General features: G+C 41.6%; 1 protein-coding gene across 1 annotated transcript in view; it reads right to left on the bottom strand.

The window, feature by feature from the left end:
• Nucleotides 1-19,907, bottom strand: part of LOC112574569 (rhomboid-related protein 2-like) — a 45,378-nt gene continuing 25,471 nt past the window's right edge. Inside the window, 9 exon segments of the mRNA XM_025255738.1 lie at nucleotides 1-1,076; nucleotides 1,078-1,172; nucleotides 1,585-1,639; nucleotides 2,019-2,119; nucleotides 2,296-2,408; nucleotides 3,541-3,683; nucleotides 4,271-4,507; nucleotides 9,769-9,933; nucleotides 13,555-13,578. Coding sequence (XP_025111523.1) covers nucleotides 939-1,076; nucleotides 1,078-1,172; nucleotides 1,585-1,639; nucleotides 2,019-2,119; nucleotides 2,296-2,408; nucleotides 3,541-3,683; nucleotides 4,271-4,507; nucleotides 9,769-9,933; nucleotides 13,555-13,578 — 1,071 coding nt within the window. The 3' untranslated portion in view covers nucleotides 1-938.

Genomic DNA, 19,907 nt, shown 5'->3' with positions numbered 1-19,907 from the left:
TGCCGGAGAAGAAGCTGTGCTGTGTGTGGCACAGACATTCCGACCTCTGTCGCGCTGATCCATATACTCCTTCAGAACCCTGACGATAGATAATAACACTAATGAAGCACATTCCTTGCCACCGAAAACAGAAACAGAATGACTGACGGACTAACGCATCCAAAAGTTGAAAAACTTCAAGCCTTTAGATAACGGCAAACAGACGATCTCTCACACAGACCCTCTTGTCACAGTGAATTTTGACGCTTTCCCTCAAACCTTCTTGTCACAAGAAATGTTAGTATTTCTAACTCAAACCTTGACGCAATGAATGTTGAATTTTTCCCCCTCAAAACTCATGAAGAGCTTGATGCTTCCTTCTAGTCGATTTTTGTTTCAAACCTTTTAGTCACAACCAGTATTGGTGTTTCACTTCTAGACTCTGGGCACAACATGGGTAAATCTCCTACAGACATCACGTTAATGTATCTTCTCGACAACTCTGGTTACCATCAAAGTGGATGTTTCGTACGAACAGTGGTTAGGATGATATACAAACGTCATGTGCGTTTGTATGGTCACATGACAGGCTTCAAGAATCGTGGCGTACACATGTATAGCTGCTTAAGTTGAATATAAACAGCGCACTCATCTTTCACCTGACTGCCTCCACTTGTTTTAATAACTAACCTCATCGCTTGCCAATCTCAAAGAGAACGATGCCAAGGCCACTCCTTCACTTTCCATTTAATCTCAGCAGAATAAGAAACATTGTCCACCGACAATGGAACCTCAGGTTTCCATATAGTCTTCGAAATATTGTATACATACTAATATCATATTGAAGATTCTTTCACCAAACCAGCAGCCATTTGTTTCTCTAATGATAGCTATACGCGTGCCGTCCTTTTACTCTTTCTGAAAATGCCTTTATTCAAGCAGAAAGTTCCACGTGGTTCTCAGTAGTAGAAGATGTTCCAAAAGATGGCGAAAACGACACAACCTAAGTACACAGCGAGTGCTATCCACCAGACGTACTGTTCGTGAAGCTTCTGTTCAAAGTTCTTGAGGACCACTAAGCCCACAGTCAGTCCCAGCCAGCGCCCCCATCAGGTGGGCCGTGTACCCGACAGGTGGGTCCAGCTCCTTGTAGGTGTAGCGATCCCAGATTGCAAAGCCGACATCAGCACTTGCTGCCACAGAACAGAGAGACTATCAGTGAAGACTGGATGGACAAAACTTCTTATATTGCAGAAAAGGGGCTGGTCAGACTACAATAAGTAAAGGGCGAGAGCTAAATTGAAAAAAGGATCTTCTTGCTTATTTTACCTCTCGTTAATAAAAAAAAATTGTCATTGTCATTGTCTCTCTCTCTCACTCTCTCACTCTCTCACACACACACACACACACATTAATGCAAACAAATGTGTACACGACATGCTCGACACACACTATTCAGATAACCACAGATTCACTCAACTTTACACAGACGTAAGCTTCCTTTCTCCCAGAGGCAGTCATACCGGAATACTGCTATTTCCTGACGCTTCCTTTCCTCACGCAGTCACGCAGGAATATTGCTAAGTCCTGAACTTGGTTACATACCAATAATAAGTACAGCTGCCAGTTTCAGGATGCCTAGTTCCATTTGTGAATAGTTCTGAAACAGAATGAGTTCGTAATATGTGTTGTTATGTGCTTAACGACAGAGTACTCAAATCATTCGTATATTTTACATGTGCGTTTAATCATTTCAGTAATAACAATAGAGTTGTTCAAGGGAGAAGGGAGAGAACCAATATTTGTTGACGCAGAAGAGTTTTCTCCCATCAATCTTTGATCGGCCCAATATTTGGTTCTCTCGTTTAGAGAGTACTATGTGTGTGGGGAGAGAGTGAGTGAGAAAAACATGACAATCTGACTTTAAAAAAATCCTCCAATACTTATATGATGATAGTTATTTTACCTCGTTTACATCCCTGTTTCATAGTGTAACTTATCTCAAACTACCAGGTAAGTCAGGTACAGTTCAAACTCACCAGTAATATATTAGCCAGGTGGGCAGCTAAAAGTGCATAAACCCCTCCAGATGCCCCCACCAGGAAGGCGTTCATGTCGAACACGGATGTCCCTAAAGACCCTGATACAAACAGACAATGGCATGGAAACCTGATATCATAAGACATTGCAGCATCTCAAGACATTAAACGGTATAGGAATGTACAATGCACCAGTTTTTGCTGACAAATGTAAGAAGCACATTCTCCAGATCGGAGTATTCTTTCATGCTAAAAGTTAAAAACGATCGAGATGCACCTGCTAGCACACCGGCCATGTAGATGATGAAAACTCGGAAGCTGCCGTGAACCATCTCCAGCGGGATGCCCACCACAACCTGCACAATCACGTTGAACAGCAGGTGGACGTATCTGAAACAACATGCACTGCAGTGAGGAAAACATACAAACTGATCTCAGGATATTAGAAGCAAAGTGTATTGTACTCACTGTAACATACTCGATACTCAAAACCGCCTACACTATACTCACAATAATGTGCGAGACAGAGCCCTCGAGACATTTGTAACAAGATGACGATGACTCTGCGGTGAATGCGTTTAAAAAATGAGCACCGATGGAGTTCAGCAAAAAAAATGGGGATGTGAATTGATTTCCTTCTTCAGAAAAAGTTAGGCAAGCATCATTGTGTTAGGGAGACCGGCGAGAAGTTAGCTGCAGCAGTCAATGTCAGAGAGGACAAGGGCGATAACATATTTAGTGGTGGCATCTTTTATAAAATCTTATCGCATCTAACTAATGCGTCGGAGATAATAATAGCATGACTCAATTAGCACTATAGGAGAAAAAGTAATTTAAAGGCAGAGTGTTGTCGCACATGACACCCAGAGTCTGATATAGAAACGGTCACAATGTGAGAGAGACAGAAGTAGAGAGGAAGCTGAGCAAGTTTCTAGGGCAGCAATTATGAAGCGAGGCTAAATATTTGTTATGGGGCAACATTGTTTCCAAAATTATAAAACAGTGTCTAGACCCCGCAGATGTTGTTTTATCCATGGAACTGTAGCGATAAGGTGGTAAGGGAAGGTCTTGGTAAGCAACAAGCTGTTTTAAAGAATGAAGAACAATAAAAAATATGTTTAGTGTTGAACTGACGCCCATCCCCGACACAAAGCCAGTTTTTCCCCCATAGCGTCTGCGGCTCCCATTCTTCAATTTGGAACGAGCCTCTTCTGAACCCACCTAAGTTTGTAATTTATTGTGTTTGCTGAAGAAACATTAAGCACAGTTCAAGTTTCTAAAGTCTCTGTCACAGTTGAATGCCAAACATGTCAAACACACACACCCACAATCATACTCATCGTCTGTGTGTGAGTCGCTGTTAGAAAGAAGTGCTGTAGTTATTTTCTGATTGCATGACACTAAGAGGAAATGCTTGTTTCCTCACAGCAACTTCTCCAGACATTTCGCGAACAAAGCAGATGCGGGCAAAGCCACCATCATGAGTGTCTGGCGAAGCCAAGAAAGGATATGGCGTAATTACCCAGCATGCAGTAGAATGTACAGGACAAAGCGCCACAACTCTACGCGGCGGTCAGGGCGGTAGATGAAGATGCTGTGAGCAGGCACCGGACCGTTCAGGGTGATCATGCGGGACTCCATACAGTAGTAGACAAAACATCCCACCTGTCACAGAATTGCACCTTGATGCTAAGTAACTGAATGATCGTAGGATATGAACCTATACAAAATAAAGACTGGTGACAGAATAATAATAATCATCATCATAATAAAAAATAATAATCATCATCTGTCCATGTTGCCATACCTGATTTCACGTCTGTATATGTACTTTACCAGATAAATTCAATAGTCCAATATTTAGAAGTAAATGAAAAATGTTTTAGAAGAACGAAAACAATAAATTTTTTCCATATCCAACATCCCCAATATATGAAAAAAGAAAAGATAAACAGCTGAAGGAAATACAAACACGAAGATCCAAGATTGATCTCCAACTCAAAATATGACCACGACAGAAAAATTTCAAGAAATCAGATACTCAGACTGTTTAGCGAAAAAGGGACACAATTCTCACAACTCACGAAATAGACTGATAAGCACACAAACATCCACTCTCAGAGAAACGCATAGTTACACATGTAACAGAATAACATCCAGTGACACGTTCACCCTCGCACACCCAAGAGTCCACGCACACACAGGTCGTCCACACTACGACATTTTAATGTCATGTTCCGCTCAGACCTCACCTCCAGCAAGGTGATGATGGGCACAAAGATGGGCGGCGGGCAGCAGGTGTAGCGGTCGGCGTAGAAGCGCCGGTCACCCTCGTCTGTGAGGAAGTCGCGCGCCAGACGCCGGACCATCTTCTGGAAGCAAGTGTGTGGAGGACTGTCGGCCCTCAGACACACGCTGCTCGGCCACACCTCACCTTCAGTCCTGGCCTCCACGGCCAGTCGAAAGCTGGGGTTGCGGCGGTTGCTGAGCTGTGTGGACACAAGTAAACGACAGTCAGGTGAGGCTGGTCACTCTTGGGGACATCTGGACAGGTTTCCGCAAACAGGTGCAGCTGTCATTTTTAGAAATGCAGGTGTGTGCATGATCTGATTCTTTTATTCTGGTTTTTCTATCGAAGCGACTGCCTTTGTCGACGATTCTTTAAACAAGATTGCGTTTATTTAAATTTTGTTAATTTTAAATGAGTGCACACTGTTTAGTTTTACTGTACTGAAGGTGTAACTAACTTTGTTGTACACAAGAAATTTCATTTTTATGAAGTCAAAAAGGTATTTTTGTACTCGAAAGTATTTACAGACTGCCTGACTACGCTGATTGACAGGACGGCTTACACATTCAAACTTCCGTTGGAAGAAACGACTGCCTGATGAAAAAGCTGTTAAAGGTTTGATGAAATGAACGAAGAGATTAGATAATGAAAGAGATATTTGTTTGAGTAATGACCTAACTCTAACTTTGACTAACAGCAGGGGGTTGGTCAGCATTTATGCCTGTTAGAAAACTATAAGTCTTCTGTAAATGAATATTCTAGTGCTGAAGGTAGAAAAAATACCATAATTGCAAAAACATAATACTGCTACTCAAACCTATTGTTGTACTGTCTCAACTTACAAATTTCTTTAATTTTAAATTATTTGGCATTCTCAAGTCAGGCCAGTCTAAAGTTATATAAATTTACTTTGCCAGATAATTTAAATTTAAAGAAAAATATTATACATATTCTTTTGGTGCAATTATTTAAATGAAGCATTTTAAAAAGTATTATCCTACCAAACTCGCTGCATGATGAGGTCTTTTAGGTGTGTCCATGGCAACGTCATCAATCCATAAAAAGTAAATTTCTAAGATTTTTATACAATATCCAGAACTTTTGTTTTTGTCTGACCTTGATCGTGTATCAAATTTTGTCAAACAAGTTTCTTTTCGAATACAGTCTAGCTGTATAAAGCAAACTAAACATCGATTCTGCTAGTCTTAACGATAGGGAAGAAGCAGACGACCACCTCGGTACAAGACCGTCATAAATCAAGACCAAGGGATTAGGTTCCCAAAAGAAATGGTGTTATCAGTCATCAGCAGTCTTACTGCATCAGTCTGCTCTCACCTCCTGAACTTTGTTTCAGCTGCTGGACAAAACTACCAGATGGGTCTTAAACATTGAAGGCTACTGCAAGGCTACTGGAATGTATAACGGAATATCGGCGATCTTTACGATGTCGTGGGTGACGACAAGGGTACCTCAAGATCCTGCCAGCCATCATAATTTCTGGGGTTATATTATGTCACTTGTACAGTCATCGAGGTACAACATTGTCATCCATCATGATCTCAATAGGCATCCCATGGCATCGGTGCCACCATCCACACAACCACCCAACATCTGAAGAACTTAAGGCATCCACCCGATGTCCGCTAAAGTGCCTCAGGCAGAAACTCAAGCGGGGAAGCTGTCGATCACGCAAACAAATGTCTGTAAAAGTGCCGGGACATAACTCAAGCTGTGATGTTTGGCGACCAAACAGATTACTGGAATGACTCCAAACAGCTCAGGCAGTGATCAACAAGTCAAACAGTAACAAGCAGGTGCGCTCCTGTGAGAGTCAACACTTCAGCCCCGCCATCTTACTGGCAAGGAACCCCAGCAAGAGGAACTTTACAGAGGATTGTGATGAGACTGTGTACTTTAACTACAGAATCGTTTTTGATTTTTTGAGAATCTGTTGTATATGACGAACCATTTTATTTCGTATCTCGCATCTTATCGCACATACGAGCTTAGTTTATATTTGCCTTTTATTTCCCTGTATATACGTACACACAAAGAAATAAGTAAGAGATCATAAAGAGTTGTCTGTTGTATGTGTTGTATAACATAATTAAAGTTTAGGGGGGAACACAAAAAAATTTGTGAGATATTAACTAGATTCAGCAACTCCTTGTGCAAATTTTACTTGTCAGGACACCTGAGAGAAATAGAATTAAAAGCAAGCTGCTTTTTAATCGACCTTGATTTAATTCCAATTTTTTGACTTGCTGCAGAGCATGCTGTTGCCTACATTTCCAACTTTCTACAAGCTTGCAACCATCCATCACGTCCGATAATCCAGGGTTTGTCCCTGCACCTCCCCTTGCCAGAGCTCTGACAGCAGTTAGTGGCCTTGCTTTGCTCTCGTCGCTCTCGACGGACCCTCAAAGCAGTTCAGAGGGTTCCCACCACATCGAACGCCAGACGACAAGAGTTAGGCGAGATTTCTCTTGCTTGATTAGTTTCTGACCATCCCCAACCTTTTTTCCCACTGGCTGAGTGTAATTAGAATTCGCTCAACCGCTGACAGAGTCAGGATTGCAATCGCCATCTTGTTTCTCATCAACTCTAAACTCTTGATATATACATAGCTGTTGAAGATTTTGGAATTTGCGCAACGTATTGGGAATTATAGATGAAAGTATTAACTACAGTACTTGTGGTAAATAATAGAGGGCAGGTGAGGTCTAAGACAATCGATCTGTGCATTATAAAACACGGGGAGCTGCCTAGCCTACCCTGCCTTCTCATTACCGCCATTGAGATCAATCCACCCAGCTGCTGCACAAGTTGACTAACACTCTTCACGTTTTCTTGGATCAACAGAAGGCAGTGTGAGCTCGTATTGGCCGAGGGCCGTCAAGCTAATGTTTATAGTGTTTGATCGGCCAACTGCACAGACCCCAGCCAGGACGGGGGGATCATGGCAACAACATCAGGCGTGGCTGCGGGAAATATTTGTTACCGGTTGTGCAAAATATGCGTGCATGCATACCAGTCTGTTGGTGCATGTGCCCATGCATGAGTATAGAAAAGTAACTCTATATCTCAAAACAACCAGACAAATAAAAAAGAAGAAGATATGGTTTATGTAATCCAATATGATCACGTACATTGTTGCTGGCTGGTTTTAGACTACTCATTTTTCCTTCACTTTATTGTTTACGAAACCTTGTATTCTAGAAGCTTTAGAAAATAATAAAAAGAAAATGCCACTATCGTTTTTAGACAAGATCACGTGATTAATTCAGTGTCTTTTGACATTTTCTTTCCATTTGCATATTATTTTCTGTATTCGAAGCTTTTTTTTTAAAAAAAAAAAATGTTTTCGCTCTACAGCTCGCGAACAGAAGGATGTTGTCATTCCCTTATAAAAGGCTAGGCTCAAAGGAATAGGAGCTGTTAAAGGAAGGCTTATGTACTTTTAGTTTCGGAATAATGTACCCTGCTTGTTCCCACCTTCTACAAAAGAATAAAAGCATCTCACACAAACACACACATTGTCCTTTTTAGCTTTGCAGCCGCCACGGTATCCATTCCAGTATACAGGTTTGCAAACATCCATACCTATTTTCTTCTGTTTTTCTTGTTTGTTTTGGGTTTTTGTTTTGTTGGAAAGCTTCGAGTCAGTCTTTTGTACTGGAATCTGATTGCGTCGTTGTGTGTGTGTGAGAGAGAGAAAGGCTAATAACTGTGATCTTTCATAAAGATGATTACAATTTTGTTTCCTTCTATCCCTACCTCACCCCCCCTCTCTCTCTCTCCAAATGAATGTCAAGACATGGAAGATTTTGTCTGCAAGCAGGTTAAGCAGCATCCCTGTCAGGCATCAGTCAGCTGGCACGTGTGGTCTCCTGACCTCCCTCCATCATCCAGCTGCAGCCACGCCCGTGGCACCGTGGGATTGATTGGACTGTCCACACCAGACTCGCCTCACCCGCTCGCCACCGCAAAAACGCTCACTTCGTCTTCCGCTGCCACTGCCACCGACATGCTCACGTTTCAGTGCGAAAAAGCTTCAAAGGATATCACTTTTCCTAATGCATACCCACCCCACTTTGATTATGAGAAGAGCATGAAAGCCTGGTGACCCCTCTCTCCCGTCCACCACACCTAGAATGGCGAACAGAACATTTTTAGCGGTAAAGGTGGGGAGGATTCTGGAAATGTAACCCACACCGAGAGACGATCCGCACACAAAGTTCTATAACCTCGTGGCAGTGCTTTAACGAGTTACTTTTTTTAAAAAGGAACCAAAAATGCAACTTTTTTGAAGCCCCTGCTACGGGCAAAATGCTGCGCATGTCGTATCATATGTCAGTTAGTCAATATAGACAAATGTATATTAGAAATAAGGTTTTGTATGAATCTGCTTGACCAACCGACAGTCTGTGAATTAAAGTTATCTTTTGCATTATCTCATTAGCAAGTAAAATAATTTCCGCTGACATCCAGTTCAGCTACGCGCGTGTTGTTCTCCAAGCACGACAGGTAACTCTCATGTTAAGAACATGCAGGGCCGACAACCCACACAACCAAGATGGTGTGACGCAAGCTTTGACAACTCTTCCTCTGGTCTTGTCAGAGACGAGTGAACGGTGCTTTTAAAAAAGAAAAAAAAAGATTTAACAGCGCATGCCCAAGAGAGGAGACAAGGCAGAGGTGTCGGCAGAGTGAGCTCCCTTGCATTATGGATAAGCAGCGGGAAAGTGGACGCATGCGCTGTGGAGGACTGTGAGTGGCAGTTGCGGTCTTTGTGTCATCTCTAAAAGGTCTCAACGTTTTTGCTCTACGTGGATGGAGATTAAACACGTGGCTAGACGGAACAGAAGCAGAATGCAGCATGATGGAGGAAGGGGAGAGAACAGCAATGAAAAAAAAACGAAAAAAATAGAGTGGTAGAAAAAGCACAAGCTGGAATCAAACAAAATGTAAATGAGTGTCAGAAAAGGCCATGCAAGAACGCCTATGCTTTTCTGGTACTTTAAATGTAAGGAAACATCAAAACATCCAAAACTGTTTTAAAAAATAGAAAATACACAAAAAAAAAACCAATAAAAAATACAATAGAAGCTAGATGTTAGGGATGGAGCTGCTGGTGTCATGTTAAACAGTTTTTCACAACAAAAACCTACTTTTGTGTTAAAATTTTTGATAAAGAGTTAGAAACCTATTTCTTTAGTTTCTTGTGAAGAGAAGGAGGAGTAATAGAAGCAGGAGAAAACGGTTAAATGCAAACAACAAGATTCATAATAACGAATAAACAGACACGTATAAATTTGTAGTACTCAGAGTCAGCTCAAAAGGGAGAAGATTACAAGGGGTGCCACCAGACACAGGTATGTTGACGAGGCTGCTTCGCACAGTGGCGCATGACATACATAAGGTGTTAATGAGCAAAAAGAAAGACAAGAAGGAACTCACCAAGGTTGATGAACTCCTGGTAGCTGACGGTGGTGCGACAAGGCTCGGCAGCCTTGACCTCCAGAACGTTGAGCGTGTGGAGTCCATCTCAGCGCGGATCTGAGGATGCTGCAGCAGGTATGCGAAGTCCTCGATCAGGATCTCACCCCGCCGGTACGGATCGTACTGCACGCAGACAGCAGACGTGACCTACACCGGTCAAGGGTCGCAGGGCAACTGAACGCATCAGGTTTAGACTGTTGCTGGGGGCGACAGGATGCTGGCAGGTAATTGCAATGAATAGTAGCACCTCAAACCTTGTCGGGAGGAGGGAAGGTGTGTCAAGAAGGAGAAGGAGGGGTGGTGACTGTTTCTATTGTCTGTCTTGTAGTCCACAATATGTAGCATCATCTGCAGAGCCACAACGCAATGATGACAGGGACATGAGGCGAATAGTTGCTGGCTTATCATGGAGGATACCGAATTACTGCACAGCTATTGCTTATTACCAACAGTACATTGTCCACATTTTGTGAAAACGCAGAGAAAAATTACACATAGTATACATTTTGCATGTAACATAAAAATAAAGACAGTAGGATCAAGCGAGTTACTTTTGGGGATAAGGTCGACAAAGCCACACATTACCGAGGTAAAAATCCAGCGAGAAGGCAAATGATGCACATGAAATTGTTTCAGAAGAGAAGATACAACAAATATTCATAATCGCTCCATTTTTGACACAAAGAGTTTCCAACAATACTTTCTGTAGGTACTCCAAGTGGATTTTTGAATCAGGAAATCAATAACAAAAAAGGAAAAGATTTTTCATCCTGATTTCAATTATATCAAGTTTTTTGCTTTCACTCAACTAGTTTTAGGTGATTTTATGCTTAAAATAAAATGTTGATTTTTTTATAGGCCATTACCAGCAATTAAGTACTTAGCACTTAGAAATCCTCAAGTAGCACTACCTGTACAATTTTATCAGGAAACCCGGCTACTAAAAACATTAGTAATACCTCTTCCCAACTACGATTTCAAACAAATATCACTGCTCTGAACTATAACCTTTATTTATGCAAGCATTCAAAAACGAAAATAATAAAAGGCGTAGCTCTGGTTTTAATAAACTACAGAAGTGGGTTTTTTAAAATCAAGGGATTCAGCATGTTGAGCTCTTCTCACCAACTGTATTCATATTGAACCACAACCTTTGGACCACTATCAAAGTATGTTATATGATCTTTTGATGTGTGATTTTCATAAAAGGACAGATTTTCGTAAACTGCAGCAATTCAATCTCGGGCAGAAAACATGCATATTCATATATATATATTCGAGCTTACAAATTCTTTCATAGTTATCACCAATTGGTACATTAAACTGTCACCAAACTGTCACATTCTGCCATCATTGATAATTGGCAAACGTCAATGTCTGCCGTCACAGGAAGCAGGAGTACTTCTGCAACATACTTTTTGTCATGACCATCAGAAAAAATTATTTCTCTCTGATATCCGCTCAAGAAACTTTCATCCTGGCGATAAAATGCTCTCAACCTGCCCGTTGTAGTGCATGGCATCCTTCGTGACAGCCTCTGGCTCTGCTTGCTAAAGGTGAACCTCATGGCTGATTGTCATCATCTGTCTCGTTCTCTGTCTCAAGAGCATCTTGTTAAAGTTCATTGAGAATGATTTGTAGGTGAGCTACAGTTTTAGATAACCTTAAGGCTCCTTTCTTGTTCAAGATAAGTTTGTGATGACCTAGAGGTGCATGACATTTTTCTCGAGTCAGCCTTGAGATTTTTAAGGCCTTGTATTAGCTCCTTAGGTTGTCCTGACAACAAGTCTTGCATTCCTCAACTGCTGCTTTCACTCCTTTACCAACAGCTACTCTTGCAACTTCATCCGCACAAGCTTCTCCTGTCATTACTTTTTGCTGTGATGAGCTGACACAGTGTTCAAGCAACGAACTTCTACATAGTGCTTCTGTTGTTGTCTGTAGAAGACAGTACCTGGTTTTTCTTCCTTCTTGCATTCATGAGCTCTGGGTGTTGACAGCTATATTCAGCAAGCCTTTTGCATTTTTGTAGTTGTTTCAGAGTATAAGCAGGAACACTGGTGATGAAAGGAAACCCGACTTGACTTCCTGAAGATCCTTTCTTCTGGCTCACTGGTAAGAGAGGAGATGTTTATACTGCTTTTGATCTCTCCTGTATTCTGCTGTCCATACTTTCCACATTGCAAGAACTCAGACAGTAATGTGTACATAACAAGCAAGATATCCTAAAAAAAAACTGGTCAACAACAGAAAAAAGTTGAAGGAAGCAAGTAAGTCTTGCTCAGACAAACAGTGCATGTCTATGGACATTCCAGTGGAAAGGTTGAAGCCAGATTACCACACAAACTGCACATCTTCTCATAATCAGCAAGGCATCCAGAAATCGAATTCAAACTTGTGGTCAAGTAATACAAGATTTTTAAATTCATTGTCAAGTAAACCATAAAAAATATGAGAGCAAAAAATTCAGAAAGTAATGTTGGCAAGCTCAACCTTCTGGGACTTCTTGTGGCTTTACAAAACTATCACCTGAGTCTAGCCAGTTTAATCATCAAACCATTTAACAAATCTTCTCATGCTAAACGAATTGCTACGCAGGAAATAAATATGCGAACTGATCAACAAGGGTTCTCAAAAAGAAAGGCATGAGTAATGGAGGGAGAAACATCCTGCCAAAACCTCCACAGTGGACAATCATGGCGGTGATTGGCAGGGGAGCACAATCCAGTTTCATCATGTCTTTTTTTAACAACTGATAAGAGTTATTTTCTGAATATCAAATCTAATAGTTTTAAAGTTTAAAGAATTCTACATCTTTTGACTGCAAAATTTTACTTTGTGTTCACAATAAACCAAATTTTTCACAGTCAATTTTAGCGCCTCATTTTAAATCTTAAACTCTCCAGGTTTTGGTGTCAAAGGTTAGGGTACAGGGTCGATGATAAAACTTTGCCTTTTGTTAGATAATTTACTCCAACCCCTAGAAATTAAACGCAAAAGTAGAGTCTACGATGACCTGGACAGCTTTTGACGCCGCAGACCGAAAACGCACTTTGGTTGTGTGGTTTCAAGCAAATTTATTTATTTATTTATTCATTCATTTATTTATTCATTTGGTTATTTATTTATTTTAATGTTTGTTTTGCATCACACAAAGAGGAAATACTACTTTTCGTTCATTAGTGAACGCAGTCATATTGGAGGCTCTGACAAAGACAAACATCGTCCTCTACGTGTTGGGGAATTGACAAAGACAGACACTGTCATCTAAATCCAGGGGCTGTGCATCGTGTACATGATGATGTCCCGACAAAGACAAACAGGTTTGTCTACATTTTGGGGAGAGGATGGAGTCAGACGAACAAGCCTGGGCTAGATGAACAGGACCATCAACATACAAAAGGAACACTTGGGGGAAAAACAGAAAATAAATGTGTCGTTCAAGTGTATAGTATTATCCCACTACAAGCCTCCCAACATTTTCCATACTCAACATCTTCCTCTTTTCTGGAAAAAAGTCCTTGAGACGGTGAGCAGTCGATAGCAATCCATTCATTCTATGATTAACATGTCATAGAAAAGCATCATCAGAAGTTGAAGAAAAGGGGTTGAATGCTATTGTAAACTGGTTATTTAAAAATTGTTGTACATGAAGATTTAATCCAAGTTTCCTGTGAAAGTTTTAAATAGATGAGAGTTGAGACGTCCTGACATCAGAAGCTTTATCCAGCCATGATTATTTACCTGATCAAAAAGCGGCTTCCATTTCTGAAACAGAGAAATACAGACTATACAGATAAAAGAAAAAGTCCAAGCACAGACATGAAACAGACAGAAAGACAGAGACGAAAAGAGAAAAACACAAAAATCATCCAGGTCATCCTAGACATTGTCATTGCGTCGGGAACATGTGAACACACACAATCTCTAAAAGCCTAAACATTTTTTTTGTTGTTTACAACTACACTTTTTGGATTTCTCTAAAAGGAAGCAACAATAATAGAAACACAAAAAAGAGACATGTGGAAAGAAGCAGAAAGTTCAGAGACTCGGGAATACAGACACACGCGCACCCCCACACACACATATCTCAAATACTCGATCATTTCTAGGGTAACATGTTTATATGCGTTCATCACAGGATCCTAATCATTGATATTCTCTGTTTTATCAGACAGTCCGTTTCGTTATAAAAGAACTGGCCTAACAAGCAAACAGCACTTTGCAAACATGCCGGCCGCAGCCCTGATTTACAAAGTTTGAGTCAACAGATTGGCTCATCCTGAGATGTCCTACCTAAGGCTAGAAATCGAAGACAACTTTGCCTGCAGACAGCTCAAGGGTAAGCAAAGAAGCTGATCGATCTTACAGCTTTCAATATTTCACAGATTGTATGTAATAACTTCCGTCAAATGTAGTTTCAAAGAAGTGTCAAAAAAATAACATGTAAAATGAACTGGATTCTGACGGTTACATTTGATGGCATTGAATGTGACATGGATGGAGTATGCCGATCGAGACCGTTCAATGAGGACCGAAAAAATATATTATGTCCATAAATCAGAATTTTTAGCTAATTTTTCTAAATTGTTGCAAATACAGTCGAGACTGTTGTGTTTATAACATTTTATAACATTAGAAGCTAATGGAGAAGAGAATTCTTACCATGGAAACAGAACAAGAAGATATTTTTGAGAGGGTTTTCCCTGTTTTAAGACTTACTCTTCGTTGCTGTGGAACACGTGAAACCATCAAAACAGTCAAATTCGTTCAGTATATCCGAAGACAGAAAGACAGATAGCCGGCCTGACAGTCATCTCACAGCCAGTCCAGCTCTTTGGCAAGAAATAAAGAAATAGAGAAAGAAAGATAGAAAAGACAGAAAAAAGAAAGAAAAAAGAAAGAAAAAAAAAGTGAAGAACAGGAGAGCTCACGGCGTTCATGAAAAAAAAAAAAACAACTACAAAAAATCTCGATTAATTTCATAAGTGACCGTCTTGCAAGCCGCCTCATGCGATTTGAAGTCTCGGAAGGAGGCTGACGCCCGAGACAATGGCATTGGCACATGATCACGTGACTGTTTAGACCGAAAGAAATGTCTTGGGAAGCCACGCCTCGGTTGGAATTTAATTAGCATTACTTGCACGACATTTTATTTCTTATCTCCTGCTGTCTAGCTTCACCGAAATGTGACCTGGTAAAGTACCTTGGTCTGCCAATGTCTGGGTCAAAAGCTTTGAAGAGCCACGATAAAAAACAAGAATTGCTCCTTAAAAAAAAGAAAAAATTGTTTATTGACTCTTTGTAGAACAGGAACCATAATACAAAGTTTGAGGTCAAACGTGCCAAACGATAACACAGCAGGTTGCACGACCAATGAAGGGGCAGCTGAGTGTGTTTTATGGGCTACTGAAGTGCACAAACCTTTATAGATGATGATGATATGAGGAGGAGGAGGAGGAGAAGGAGGAGGAGAAGGAGGAGGATCAGGAGCAGCAGAAGGAGCAGGAGAAGGAGGAACAGCAGCAGCAGTTATGTTTTTAGAAGCTACTCATCACACCTGATGGCTATGTCTAGGAGAAGAATTAGGACCGTATGTTAATTATGTGCATCAATGGACAGTTGGAAGGCAGGAGTTCGACCACCTGCCGTGCAAGTTATGGGATGCAGTCCACCTTTTAGAGCTGAAGAAAAACTCGCTGGCAGAAACCGGAGACAATCCGCTGCCTGCGTGAGTTGATGCTCAGAAGAAAGTCAGCACTAGGTGCTAGTCGGACATAACATGTCAAACACAACACATAAACTAACCTCTCATGTTTTGCATGACTTAACAGATATCATTGACTACATCTCACATAGTAGGTTGATGAATATGACAAAGCACTGCAAGTGGATCATCGGCGGTGACAACAGTATCAAAGGCGTTAACAGGATTTTCTACATCAACTGGTTTTGTGAGCTCGCTTTTTTTACCCATTAGCCCAAATTTTTCGCTTTCTCAGAAGGTTTCAACACCCTGGCGGCTAACGACTTTTCTTTTGTAAGAACCTGGGTGACTGACCTGTTCTACGCATGCGCGAACAGTCGACTGAGGTTGCCAGCTTTACAAACCTTGATTGTGATTGTTTTGTCTGCCCAGTCATTCTGTCAAAAATAAAACCCGACACCAAAACCCCAACTCTAACCCAGGTCCTAACCCTTCTTCTAATTTAAAACCTACCCCAAACCCTACAGGTATCTTAAGTATTCTTATCGTAATAACACGTTCAAACACATATTCACTCACACGAACGTGTGTGCCAAAAAAAATACACAATCAAAAAAAAAATAAATAAATAAATAAAAAAATCCACGAAGAAAAAATTCGCCTTACCCACATCATCGTTGCAACTTCGAGCAAAGCAGTCACTCGTTAAGGTATTTAATGACTGCATTGTCATTAGACACCATAAATGAACAAATTAAAAGACGGTGAGCGCTTTTGTGGCCCAAGCCGCTGGTGGCTAATAACTGGTTGCCACAATTTACAGACCTGTTTGTTACAAGCCATCGGACACAATCCTGTCACACTTTTCTCGCTGAAGGCATGTGTGTATGCAAATCACACTCTCAGAAGGAACATTAAGCTCCCCCGAGGTCTGGATTTCTTAAAATTCGTAAATAAAGGATGAACGGCACCATGAAGCTTCCCTGAGAGGAAGAAAAAGGAGGATGAAGTAGAGGATGAAAGCTTGGTTGAGAGGAGGAACGCGTTGTACCTCCAGCTAGCAGCTAGTGTTATAATATAACATAATACAAGATGCATATATTTATAACATATATATATTATACCAGAGCTAGTGGGCCCTGTGAACATGTGTCACAAGAAGAGCGGACAAGAGACAAATGAGCCCAGGACTAAAAGTAAGTCCTGTTTGCATCTTAATTAGTGTGCCAGCGGAAACTAGAACAACAAGAACAAGAAGAAGAAAAAGAACAACAACAACAGAAAGGCTTTAATAAGAAACATTCACAGACGAAAATTGCTTGCAACAACAGAGGAAGTCCAGGCACATCCTACAGCAGCAGAAGAAAATCTTGTCAGACTAAGTTATAAGATTTTCCAAAGGCTTCATATCCTATTCAGGCCCTTGTCGCCATCTATCACGGCTCTCCTGTCGTAATTCTCTGCTGTACAAGGAGAGATAAGCCAGATTCTAGTACTTCGATTGGAAACCCATACGCTCCAGCCTCGGCAAGACTGCAATGTTCTGTCGATCCGGAATAAACCCCCTTATCGCATGGCAGAGGGCGCTCGGTGCGGTTCGATGTCTGTAGCCATACATTTTTGACACGTATGGAGTAGAGACTGGCTTTGGTAGGAGGAGGGGTAAGGGGAGAGCACTGCCACGACGACCCGGAAGTGGTCGCCATCCAATCGCGTGCAAAGACGTTGGTCGTCTCAAACCTGTCCTGTCCACGGCGAGCCAAACGCCAGCGATCGGCTGATTGCATCTTGGTCGTCATGATCTAATTACGCCCCAGAGACTTCATAAGCAGACACGCCTCGCGCTGGGAGGTAACCCGGATTATAACTCGCTTGTCTCACGAGGCCCGGTGAGTGACTGTGAGGCCTCACAGTGTGTGAGGAGGTGCAGAAGCGTGGGAAAGTCGGTCCAGGGGCTTAGTGCCGGAGGCTCGGATGGTTTGCTATGATGTAGGGCTGCTGAACCACGCGGCGCACGAGCCAGCATCGGGAAATTTTTTTATAGTTTTAACGGAATCTGTCTCAGTTAAAATGTTTCCAGTAGAATGTTTCTGCTCGTTTTTAAAGTTTTCAATGGAATGGGATACAGTTAATTGAATCTGTGTGTGTGTGTGTGTGTTTTGCAATGTTGACAACAAACTGGATGTGTAAACATATGCACATATACAACGCTACCACCCCAAAACATACTCTCCACAAACCGAAAACCGGTTTTCGTATCCGTTTTTTTTTTTTTCATCCTCGTCATGTAAACGTACATTTATGCAAAGACACATTTTGGTCTCTTCCGCGAGCTGTGAGAGCCAGCTGACTCTTAACGGACATTTTCTGTCAGTCCTGTCTTAACCTGTCAATGTTCCTATTTGGCCTGCCAGTCCTCTGTTCTCTTGTCTTGGCCACATATTGGTTAACCCCATCCCCATTCCTTTTAAATCGCAGACTGTAGTATTTTGCTTCGGCCTGTTAGTGCTTCCTCAGCCTGTTAGTGCTTCCTCAGCCTGTTAGTGCTTCCTCGGCCTGTTAGTGCTTCCTCGGCCTGTTAGTGCTTCTCCGCTGCTGTGCTGGTCTGCTAGCGGTGTTTGTGTGAAAGTCTACTAGCACACCGCATGCACTCCGCGCACCAGCTGTACAGCGACTACAGCCACTCAGCGTTCATTACTCCCAGGAAAGTGTCTCCCTCCTGCGGATAAGACGGTCACTAACTGTCGCGAGCCGATGTTTGAGCCACAAAGATGGCGCTGCCAGCTCATTGTGTATGATTAATGCCGAGCGCTCGCTGTTCTCTGCAGCAGACGCCAACAGGCATCAGAAATCGATGACGTAATTCTCCTACGTCAGTCGTCAACAGCCGCATCACACTAACGGATTCTTTACGCAGGGAGGATCAGAGGCCGTTACTTGCCGAATAAATGAACACAGGAGTGCAGAAAACACTCTTTATCCGAACTTTTTAAAGTTATTTTCCTTTTACAACAACGAGAAGATTAAAGTGATCTGTCTGCCCGCCAGTCTGTCTGTTGCTTTAACTTCCTCCCATGTTACATTCTTAGAAACATCGCATGGTGCGGGGCGAATCAACGTCTGTGTGTGAGAGAGAGAGAGAAACAGAAAGAGAGAAAAAGAAAGACCATGTGTGTGTCGCCTTTCATTATAACCTAGTTAGATGCCATTAAAGTATGTCCTTTCACCATCATCGTTGTCGTCGCCATCAGGATTATCATCTAGTTATGTAGATCATCATTATGATTTCACCAATAACAACATCCTCTCGTGATTTGTCGCAGCTCGACACGTCTGTTATCGGAGACGACAGAGAAAACAGTAATACTTAATCTGAAAATAATGTTTCTTTCTTCTCTACATTTATCACAAAAAAATGTATTTTCACATTTCACTATGAACTATTGTGACGACCTATTTCTCTTAACTAGACACTGACATAATTCTGACCGTTATTGGGTGGTCAGGTGAAGCAACGGTTAACGCCTGTCACCAATCCCGTGAAGGTCGGTTTTCCTGGGTTCAGATCTCGTCAGGGGCATTGTTTTTTTTCTTTCTCTGCAAGTGGCATCTAATTACAGGGTTGGCTGCCTTGCAGTGATATACTCTTAGTTGTTGACTTAGTGTAAAACACTAATTCCCCTTCGACCGTTATTGCGCTAGAGTGAAGTGATCAAAGATTCCATGATGACAGTAGTCGCAGGCAGAGTACAGTGTGTTCACAAGAAAAATTCACATTTCGGTTTATAAACGCGGAATGTGGCAAACACTCTTGCCCTCAAAGGCTACATAAAGAAAGGTGGGAACAAGAATTTCTTACACAAGAAATTTGAGTGATATCCAAGGCTTTGAAGGAACTTCCGTTGTGAAAAAAATATCTACCACATTACCGGCATCACCGACTCGCAGCTGTCGTGTTCCCAGCTTGTCTGTCACTGGTCGCCTCATTAGATGGCAGGGCCGAGTGAGGAGCAGAGGCAAGGAGTTACAAGAAACGCCTGCTCACTGTAAGACTAGAGGCCAGTCCTTCACACAGAACTCGAATATGAACAGATGGAATTTTTTTTTTACAGTGAAATAAGGCACACGCACATACGTACGCACAATCACACAATTCAGTATTCGCGCACACACACAAACACACAAGCTTATACGCGTACAGAGATACTTCCAAACACCCATACAATGTTTTGTTAGTAGGTCCACAAACATACATAGCTAAACACACAGACACACGAACGCACACAAGTCTTTATATATATAAAGTCCATATATTATATATAAATTCCAAATATATATATATATAAAGTCCATATGTAGATAAAGATACTGTAAAAGAAAAAGTTTGAAG

The sequence above is a fragment of the Pomacea canaliculata genome, linkage group LG1, assembly GCF_003073045.1.
Source record: "Pomacea canaliculata isolate SZHN2017 linkage group LG1, ASM307304v1, whole genome shotgun sequence".
NCBI classification, from domain to species: domain Eukaryota; kingdom Metazoa; phylum Mollusca; class Gastropoda; order Architaenioglossa; family Ampullariidae; genus Pomacea; species Pomacea canaliculata.
The sequence above is the reverse complement of the archived record's forward strand: the minus strand, read 5'-3'. Positions and strand labels throughout refer to the sequence as shown.